This window comes from Diadema antillarum, unplaced genomic scaffold, assembly GCF_040938485.1.
Source record: "Diadema antillarum isolate AM-2024a unplaced genomic scaffold, OU_Dant_1.0 scf00000182, whole genome shotgun sequence".
Taxonomy (NCBI): domain Eukaryota; kingdom Metazoa; phylum Echinodermata; class Echinoidea; order Diadematoida; family Diadematidae; genus Diadema; species Diadema antillarum.
In genome coordinates, this window is record NW_027271071.1 from 1258942 (window position 1) to 1270000 (window position 11059).

Genomic DNA, 11059 nt, shown 5'->3' on the forward strand with positions numbered 1-11059 from the left:
GATAATGTTAACAACAACTCAATTTTAGGGAGAAAAATATAAATATTTGGAACTTTTTTGTAATAATAATATAAAATATCGAATATTAATTTTTTAAATTAAAATAAAACCTTACTTTATTCTGGATGAGTATGATATTATAAGACTAATCATTATAACATCACTAATAAAATCTGAATCTTCAACTGTATGGTAAAGTGTTGCTTAGCTTCCTTTTCGAAGGGCACTGATGTGGTGGTAGGATCTCCATTATGCATATCGTGGGAAAATCAATCTAATCTGTGCCAATCGCTCATAATTTTGATATGAGGACATTTCTTTAACATTAAGTTGAATATGAAATGTCTATTCTTTGGGATAATTCGTGATGTTGGTGGAAAACACGTCCGACACAAGACGAAATAGTAGACGATGTACGTGTAATAAAGGCTTGTCGAAATGATACGTCCCGTGTAGCAGCCAAACTAGCTACCAGCGAGCACGGCATTCTGTACAGCGCGGCGACAAGGCTGTGTGTAGAATCAAGTGTAAATGTAATTTACGTTGTCCACAATTCAACGCCACATAAATGTCCTCAACATAGCCCTGTTTACAGAAGCCAGAGCTATAATTTTGTACTGAAGACTACACACACATTAAATTACAAACATGGAATGTTGTTAGTTATGAACTTGTCATGCAATCATGGTTGATATGATATGCCAAGGCAAGGGCCAATAACTCGTGTGTGTAATTGCAATTGGTGAGACATGCGGTACACATTGAAGAATCTACGTCAGTAACGTGAGACGTTCTTACAAGATGTAAAATTTACGTGCATCTGTGCATGGACAGATGGGGTTGACATAGACAGAAAGATCCGTCTGTCCGGAGGACTCTTTTATATTTTGCCATTAACGCTGTCCTCCGTAGACAGACGGAAGGTTGCAGTACCCATTGCTGTGTGGATGTTCTTAACCACTGTCTCTATGGAAAATTGGGTGAGGTACCTCACCCTTCTCGATTGCATCTAATTCACGGCCCTAGGTCGGCAAATTTAAGCTTGTATGGTGAATTTATTTTTTCAAGAATACGTTACACTCACCAGATTAATGAATAATCCAACATTTTAGGAGAATTTTCAACGTAAAACACAGCCTGTCGCGTCGTCACATTCAAACTGCAGAAACATACACTATGAATCTATTAAAATAGCCAATCACATGCGAGGTAGTTTCTACGTGTTTGTTTTACTAAAACACGTACCTCGCATGTGATTGGCTTAGCAATTGTTACAGATTCAAAATGGCGACTTACTGCTCGCGAACGGCGATGTTGCGATATCGATAAAATTTCTGCATTATAACTGAGGTTATGTGAGTATTTCGATTGCACAATGTGAGAAATTTATCCCGAATATTGCTGCATAATGTGTCATGTCATGTCATACTTGTTTGAATGTACAAAAGCTGTCTGAAATTTGGTTTATCGTAACGTTTGATCTGTGCGCGACTGCTCCACACAGGAGCCGCAATCATTGACTTCGGTCTGTATACGGAGGGGATCCGTGAAGCCAGACGCAGTCTCCGCGGAACATTCCCCGACGGACAGATACAGACCGATCTTTCGGTCAAGGGTTGACATTGGTGGGGTGAGGGAAATAGCCTAGGGAGCCCGGGATCGGGAGGGGGATAGAGCAGAGAGGTTCTTAAATGGTGTAACATTGCGAGTTAATTTGGTGCGTGTGACATTGATAACAACACTCAACAGTCTGTGTCGTGCAGCTAGCTGTGCACGCAAATCGTTCACCCAATCTTTCTTCAAATTATGTTTTAGCACATGGACACAGATCAACACTGTATCAAAGTCTTCATTAATTTGTTCTCTCTTTAATAATGTCATTGATTGAGTCTGTTTTGGAGTCTATCATTAAAAAAAATGTAAAATGACTTATTGTGTATTTTGAACTTAACAGAGTTGTCACCATGACGCGAAAGGGAAACAGACGCCTTCCCAATGTCCACTTCCGCAAGGAGTGGCAGAACTATGTCCGCACCTGGTTTGACCAGCCCATGCGCAAGGAAAGGCGGCACAGGAACCGTGTGAAAAAAGCGAGGAAGATAGCACCCCGCCCCATTGCTGGACCACTGCGACCTCGGGTTACCTGCCAGACCTTCAAGTACCACAACAAGGTCCGGGCCGGACGTGGATTCACGCTTGAAGAGCTGAAGGTAAGTACACTGTACAAAATTGCATGTCCATCTATTTTGTCTGTTTGTTTGCTTTTTTCCCTATCTTTCGTGTATGTGTGTGCTTTTAACCCTATCTGTGTCACGGGCCGATTAAATCGGCCCAAAACCTGCCATGTAAATGTTTGGGCCGATTAAATCGGCCCTATTTTGATTGACAGATTACTTCAATGGCTATGACACTACCACTCTCTAAACTCATTTGTGATTGGCTGACAGTGTAAGGAAACGATATTCAGTGTGCAAAAAAGCTTCCCCACCTTCAACCAATCAGGAAAGCCTTCTCAAAGTCAAAAGAATTGTGGTGGCCCCGCCCATGTTTATTTGCATTCAGACTGCAATGTATTGTGTACAGTTTTGCTATAGGTTTCTTGTGTGGAGAACTTACACGAATCTGTATATGTGGGACTGTAATAAGATCGCCGTGTGCGATGAAAAGATCGTACACATGGGTCAATTTTCATCCATTTTATCTAAGTCAATATAGTAAAATATGAAGTGAAAACATTCAGGATAGGGATTTCAACATCTTTGAATTCTGTGAAGGGGTATGGTTTTCGTGATATCGGCCTCATAAATGAACTGTAGAATAAATGAACACTGCACATTCAGTGCAGCAGTTGTAGCTGTTTACTCAGCACTAACAGCGGTGCAATGGGTCTCTAGTTAGCCGGGGCTAGCGGGACAGGGTGCTAGGAGCAATAAGGGTACAGTAGCCTCCTACCCGCAGCTGGACAGTCTCGGTCTCGAAGCTTAGAAGCTGAGGTATGTTTGACTGTCGATCATTATTATCTAATAAACCGTTACTTTATGAAACTTAATATGTTCAATGTAGGTTTATCATAAAGCAAATGACTACATTGATGGTTCAATTCTGTTCAATGAGGAGAGTGCAAAGGAGTCTAGCATACTCAACAGGAATGGACATTCTGAAGACTGAATATTTTCAGTGACAATTTTTACCCGTAGATTATCTTACCATACATGGCAATATTATAGGACAAGAATAATCTAAACTACATGTAAAAGTCGTATAATCAATTAATATTTTCATCCTGACTAGATGTTAGCATGCTTTATCTACTTTCATGCCAACATTTCATTCATAAAACCAGAAATTGTGCGAAGTGTGTAAAATGTAGGTTGTACTTGCCACACACTTTTGTTCATAAAATGAAAAGTACTAATGCTACTGACAAAATAATCACATCATCTGAAAGCTGAATAAATCCTCTACAACATTTGTATAGACCTTTTTGGGGTATAAGAGCATATTGTGTGAGAAAATGAGGTGGTAACATGTACAAGTAAGTCTGCAAAGATAATTATGTGACATAAGAGGGCGTCCTACTTAAAATGTGAGGGCGCCCTCACTCAGATTATTATGTAATATGAAAGTATAGACCATAAGCTTTCAAATGATGTATAACATGACACATTAATGTCAATAATAACAATCAGAACTGGCCAACAACAATCCCATGTCTCCGCACTGCAAAATGTCTGAACATTCTGGCTTCATCTATGTGACAGAGATAGGGTTAAACTCTGTAGCTATGCCCCTTCAAACATATCTATTTGATTTGTTGTGATGATGTCATTGGACCCAGAATCTGTTTGATTGAATCAAGTTTGATACAGTGGACTCCCATTATGACGAAGTCCTCAGGACGAGCAGTTTTCTTTCATTATATCGAAATTTCGTTATAATCAAACAAATGAACACCGATAATGAAATACAAAGGGTGGATAATGTTGCGGTCTGAATTTTTACTTCGTTGTAACCGGAATTTTGTTATAATCGTGTTCTTTATAACCGTGTTCTTTATAACGGGAGTGCACTGTACTGTAGAGAGTTTGAAATGACTATTTCCTGACGAAAAAAATCTAAAATGAATAAAGCCGCTGCTATCAGTCTCTTGAATACAGCTTGAAACATTGGTGTTATAGTGGGCTCAGTGTAATTGCAGACCTGATCCAAAGTTAAACCTCAAACTCTTAAATATTACTGAGAATTAATTAAAAAAAGAAAACTCTAATTTTATACACAGACAGAACACTTGGTACGATATTACAGTACATTGGTCTGCTATGAGAGATCATTTTAGGGGTAATAGATGACACTGCTCATTGAGATCTAAAGACCAAAGTATAAAGTTGACACAAAGACAGAGTAAGAAAAAAAAGAAAAAAAAAGTGAGAAAAAAAACATCTGCAGAGGCATGTGCCTTCTTGGTGTCATATAAATACAATGTTGCTGAAATTGGGTAAGGCACATGACATTTTTACTGCAGAAAAATATCACATTTACCTGTTTAACTTTTTATGTACCTTGCAGGCTGCTGGAATCCACAAGAAGTTTGCCCCCACAATTGGTATCTCTGTTGACCACAGAAGGAAGAATCGGTCTGTGGAGGGTCTTCAGGCCAATGTCCAGCGCCTCAAGGAGTACAGATCGAAGCTGATCCTCTTCCCCAAGAAGCTCACCAAGCCCAAGAAGGGTGACAGTGAGGTGAGTAATAGGAATTCTGATATGAACTTTGTTGATGTTTTGACTCAGAGCATGATTGTTGTAGTGTGGTCTGTCTGTGCCAGAAAGCCACATAGAAAATGTATTATTGTTTGTCATTTTGATAATGCCAGAAATACTACATTTCAATAAAATATTGCACTGGCTTGAACAGATAAAGGGCTCTGGACATATCAAGTTTGATGTAAAAGATGAGAAACTCTGCCAATTTCATTACCTTCATACATAGTAGAATTGATGCCTCTTAAAGGGGAAGGCTAGTAACTGATCAGTGGGAATCAGTGGAAATGCTGGGAGATGATTGTTCCAATCCTTATGGGATTCATTCAAGAGTTCATTGTATATCTATTGTTGTGTGAAAATGATTTGCTTCAGAATGGTCTCATATTCAAGTAATGTGCAGTTTAATGCTTCCAGGTTAGCGTCCCTGGTCAGTGACGGAGCATTAATCTGCACATTACTTGAATATAAGACTGTTCTGAAGCAAATCATTTTCACACAACAATAGATATACAATGAACTCTTGAATGAATCCCATAAGGATTGGAACAATCATCTCCCAGCATTTCCACTGATTCCCACTGATCAGTTACTAGCCTTCCCCTTTAATGGCCAAGCGTCCATGGTGAGGATAGAGCATTTGACAAAGTTGATCAAAATATGAAAAACAGTACACCGAGACGTGTGTTACCCAAATTGTTTCACATCTCTGAAGTGTCGCGCTATTCCCATAGTGTCCCCGCACTCTGTCTGAAATCCTTTTCATGGGATGGTGGTACCAAAGTTTTCTCCTTATCCTGCCATGCTGTACAGTGGTCTCCCATTATAACGAAGTCCTCGAGACCGGCAGTTTTCTTTAGTTATATCGAAATTTCGTTATAACCGAACAAATAAACAATAAAAAAACATATAGACTCGATAATTTTGCGACCTGGATTTTTATTTCGTTGTAACTGGAATTTGTTTTAACCATGTTCGTTATAACGGGAGTGCACTGTAGATGACCTCCTTGTGCAATCGGTCAAAGTTCATACATCGTATGTTGTTTGATGTAATTGACATGTTTTTCAATGTGATGCATTATAACTTAGCCTTCAGGCTTCGACTTTGCATGTTTGTTTCAATAAACCATTATCAAATCAAATCAAATTAAAAGTTAAATCAAAGAAGTCTTCAATTAAATGTTTAGTGTCCATTGGGTTATTCAAGATTCTGGCTGTTTTGCATCAGTGCATTAATTCCCATGATAGAGTATCAATCTTACAGCACTCTATGTTCTTTGATAGTGTTTTCATGAAGGGGGAAAAGAACCAAGAAACAAGACAGGATATACATGTATACGTATTTGCTGCTGACCTGCAAGAGAATGTCCTTTGAAACTATGCACAGTTGAAACTGCCCTAAACTTAATTGGTGTGCAATATATTGCTGTGTTTTTATTTTATTTATCCATTGGAATGCTGCTGTTTTAGTTAAATTGATAATGTTTTGGAGGATTACCCATGTATGAATTATGATTTAGAAAGAAAGATGTCTGGCGTATTGACACTTTTCAGTCCATAGCCTAAAACAACAGGCAAGTGTGAATGGTAGGTCAGATAGACTGTACCATATGAAATACGTAATCCAGAAAATTAACCCATTGAGGACGAGTCCCAAGTGTACTCGGGCAGGTGTGTATAAGAAATGTGTGTTGTAGCAAAATCGGTCCGTCCTCAAAGTGTTAAGAAAGTGGGAAGGGTGGTTATACTTGTTCACGATCTGTCATGCCTGGTTTTAGGGCTAAAATGTTTTATTCATGCCAAGTGAATTACTGTAAAAGTGGAAATTTTCACGGTGTTGAAATTTTCGCGCATTTCGCGCGAACAGAAATTAGCGCAAAAATAAAAGCATGCGAATATTTTTGCTTGCCATACATTCCTGAGCATGATGTCTTGATTCCGCGGAATTAAAAACATGCGAAACTCTTCTTTCCCGGCCAAGCGTGAAAAATTAGTCGCACGAAAATATCCTCTTTTGCAGTAGATTCATTGCCTGAAGCAGAATTTGTGTTTTATCTCCAAATCTGCTTTGTGTGTAATTAAAGCTGTTGTTGCTCTGAGGATTCACCATTTCTTCCTTGTGTGCAACTTGCTTTGCCAACAATTCAGGAGGCTGAGTTGAAGCTGGCCACTCAGCTGGCAGGACCCGTCATGCCAATCAAGAAGACCGTTGGGCGTGAGAAGGCCCGGGCCATCACCGACGAGGAGAGAAAGCACAGTGTCTACCAGGCCCTGCGCATGGCTCGCTCCAACCAGAAGCTCCACGGCATCCGTGCCAAGCGTGCCAAGGAGAAGGAGGCGGAAGAAGCCCAGTCCAAGCCCAAAAAGAAGTAAATTCTCTTCACTCCCCCCCCCCCCCCCCCCCACCCCCAAAGCACAGATCTGACCGGAGAAGTCATTAACACATCCTCACACACTCGCATATCATGGTACCTGCGATTTGAGACATCATTGAGTTCAGTGCCTGATCTCTGAAGCCCTTACATCATGCCAAGAAATGAACATTTCGTGACATAACATCTGACGTCATATTGTCAATAAATACAGGATAATGTTATCTGTATTGTGACTTGTATTCATCTGGTCCTACTGTTTGAAGATTTTCTCTTTTTATCATATTCATAAAACTGCAGTCACCCAACTGAGGAGTGACCATGATTGAGTGCTGCTGTGTGGTTGTGTATTGTAAGTGTGCATGTGTGTTTGTGTGTGTGTGTGTGTGTGTGTGTGTGTGTGTGTGTGTGTGTGTGTGTGTGTGATCTCTTGTCTGGATGCAGTCTTGGAATATTTTGAAAAAGGATTGTGAATAAATGTGACATAAATTGCTAAGGCTTCAAAAACTAATGGAACAGCATTGGTGTATGAAATCTACAGAGAGGGAGGGTATGAGGTGTCTTAACAAACGGAGAGCAACAAAATCACACAACATGCTTAACAACATACTCAGGGGAAACATTTATTAAATCATCACATACAGTACAGTAAAATTCCACATTATAAGTCTCAGTCACATGAGCTGAATTTGGCCTTACTCGAAGCCTACCCCCCTACACATGTCCTGATTTTTTTCCCCATGCCTTTGTGTGAAAGGAAAAAAATAAGGCTGAATACAAATTTGCCGAGTCAATTATTGGACAAATCCAAGTAAACATCAAGTTCTTCACTGAAATACATAATGAAATCGAGCGAGTTGGAAATAGCAGGGTCTTTGTTAGAGTAAATCTCACAAAGCTAATTTGTATCACACTCCACTATCAAAGCACTACATGCAACTCCAGTACTGGCTCTTCTGTTTTCTGCACATGTACATGTCTGTTATGAATCAATATGACCAGTTCTGATTGGAACTTGAAACCAAATTAGTTTTGTGTGGGCGTCTGTCTGTGTGCCATGCAGTAAATAGTGTGTGATGTTCTCAGATGAAGCCATACTGCCCTACTTCGGCAAAAGGAAGCAAGTGACAAAAGTGACATTTCTTGTAAAAGAGCAAAATGTGTCTGTCATTTACACTGATGTCAATGGACTATCAAGATGTCTTATCTAACATACAACTGTATCTCTTAGTAGGATGAGAGTTTCTGCATGAAATTTGACCTGGAAGAAGAGCTCATGTGAATTATGAAAACATCACTAACTCAAATTCGGATGGTATGTCACTTGCTTCCTTTTGCCAAAGTAGGGCAGCATAGTATGACTGGAATGTGTTCAGTATTCTCTGGTGTTTGTATGTGTAATTCCCTGTGTTTAAAGGGATTGTACAGTTTTGGATGAGATGGGGCTTCAGTTTTCCAACAAGTTTTGATGACTTTTTGAGATAATGAGAAACCTCTTATGAGATATGACAGAGCATATTTTGAGGAAAATTGATTTTTAAATGGCTGAGATATCCAAAACAAAGCAATCCTTATAAAACGTGGGACTCACCTTTCATTAGGATCGCTTTGTTTTACTTTCTTTGTGGATACTATCTCTGCCATTTCAAAATTGATTTTCATCAAAATAGACTTTGAATTCCTCTTAGAAAGGTATGCTCTGTAACATTTCATACATGCTAAGTGTTTTTTTAGTATCTGGCAAATAGTTAAAAGCTCAATCCTCGCCCTCAACCATTACTGTACTATCCCTTTAATTATGAACAAAACAAAGTGCAGATGGCCATGGTGATTGCTGGCAAAATATTATGAGGACTTGCTAGTTGTGAATGGCCCCATTGTAGTGGAAATATGATGATCTGTGACACGCACATGCAGACACAAAGATTAACAGTGTAAATACTTTTGCATTGGCTCTGGTTTTTTAGTACAATAGCGCTATGCATTTCCATGAAGAGCCCATTCAATTTAAGTTGGAAGTACAAGGGTATGCTTGCATCACAATATTTATGGACAAATGCATGTTAGAGTGAGCAGGAACATAACACTGTACAACAGAAACATGACGAAACACTAATCTTACCCACTTGAATGTATACAGTTACTACCAGTATATACACCACCGATACAATGTTGCGACAGAGTGAACAAGTCAGAAAAACTGAAAATCGTTTGTGTTGAAAAACATGGATCCTCAAAAAAGTTGCATATTGCGGAACTTCAGCACTTTTTCAAGAACTTAGACTTGTGCAAACTTTATTGTATTACAGTTATGAACAATCTGGAGAGAATGAATGGGAGGCTTACAGGAATTTGATCAACAGCATCATTATCAAAATTATACCTGAATTCATGACATGGAAGCACCACATGATAGTGATACATGTAGGCCTACCTACGCAAATAAATTTCCGATATATGAAGAGTTTGTTCGCAAAAACCTATAAGTCCATTTTTGAAGATTTTGAAGTATGGTCTCTGTCATAAAGTCCAAAACAATACCTTTTAAATGATATATTTGTCACTACATACAAAGGTACATTTTTGAAGTTATGGTCAAAAGATGCAAAAATTTTCTTATTATTCTCTTTATTTTTCTTGACCTTTAATTGCAAGTATCTCCATTTGGCAAATATGGACTTATCGGTTTTTGCAAACAAACTCTTCATATGTTGTAGGTGCTATACAGTGTATCATTAACCGATAATATTTTACTTCATAAGATACTGTATATACATTGTATATTCGTGTGTGAGCTGCTGACATTGCATCTACAATGTTATTTGCATAATGAACATTGTGATCACTTAGACATTATATCGAAGTACTGAGATAACTTGTGAATCTTCCGTTTTTTAACTTCATTGCATAGAATGCTCCTGAATTATGTTAAAAGAGATGCCTCACCAAAAGCAGAAGTGTGGGTTTGTGTTAATATGGGTCAAATGTAGCCGTGCACGTGGCTAGTATCGTCTGAAAAGCATCGTCAAACTTCCAATTCCGATCATCATGGATTTGGTACACTGTATTGACCATGACATGTCATTACAGAGACGCAGGGCAATGACTCATAGTGCATAACTTGAATACATGTACTAAGGTAATCACGAAATATTCCAAAGAAAATGTACCCATTTCCAGTCCTCGGCACTGACATTCAATACACTTATACATGAGGCAAAGCTCAAAGCGGCAGTCAGTGCATGTGGCAAGGATGTCAAATTTAAACATCGCCCTCTATCGATGCGTGTGCCTGAGCAGACTTCGAGCTGCTGCTTTGCGTTCAGAAGTGCCCTGCGAGAGGATCACTCCTCTTACCTGCGGCCTCGGAAATCAAACTCGGAAGTCAACCCTGACCTGACCCTTGAACACTGATCATAAATTTCGCCAAAAAATGGGCTAAAGGTTACTCAGAGGTACCTCGAAGGTGACTGCTCGATAAACCATCGACCGAGCTTTGTCTCTAGATCTTGCTATTATGATGCTCTCTCTCTCTCTATCTCTGTAATACAACTTATTATGCCCTTCTAAAAAGTACATGTAATTATACCTAAATCACTGCAACCATAAACGTTTACGTCGATGCGATAACTCAATGCAAAGGATACATGGACTCTTTTGTTTATTTTATTCAATCAAAACGAAACTCGACACAAGTCATTGAGAGACTACGTCACTCTGTTTTGCATAATATAATGTTTGTGACCATCCGTCAGAGTTCTTTGAAATCATGTGAAGAATACACATTTCATTTTTCTAACTCATAGTCCGCTTTGCACGTTTCATTTTATTCTGATGAATGAGACTGACTTTATTTTCTGTAAGTAGGCCTACGTCTAGAAAAAGCAACTATATATAGCCTTACTGACAACTGCGTGCTACTGACGT

At 39.0% G+C, this 11059-nt stretch overlaps 1 protein-coding gene across 1 annotated transcript; it reads left to right on the top strand.

The window, feature by feature from the left end:
* The first annotated feature begins 218 nt into the window (after positions 1 to 218).
* Positions 219 to 7374, top strand: LOC139723147 (large ribosomal subunit protein eL13-like). Its single transcript, XM_071634410.1, has 4 exons — positions 219 to 237; positions 1955 to 2210; positions 4567 to 4740; positions 6909 to 7374. The coding sequence occupies exons 2-4, from the start codon at positions 1965 to 1967 to the stop codon at positions 7131 to 7133; spliced, it is 645 nt and encodes a 214-aa protein (XP_071490511.1). The 5' UTR covers positions 219 to 237; positions 1955 to 1964; the 3' UTR covers positions 7134 to 7374.
* Positions 7375 to 11059: the final 3685 nt, after the last annotated feature.

Bases quoted from the DNA above. Each gene is read 5' to 3' on its own strand.
- LOC139723147 (XM_071634410.1), top strand. From the start codon at position 1,965: ATGACGCGAAAGGGAAACAGACGCCTTCCCAATGTCCACTTCCGCAAG. The intron at 2,211-4,566 runs GTAAGTACACTG...TGTACCTTGCAG, and splicing joins TCACGCTTGAAGAGCTGAAG to GCTGCTGGAATCCACAAGAA. The intron at 4,741-6,908 runs GTGAGTAATAGG...CCAACAATTCAG, and splicing joins CCAAGAAGGGTGACAGTGAG to GAGGCTGAGTTGAAGCTGGC.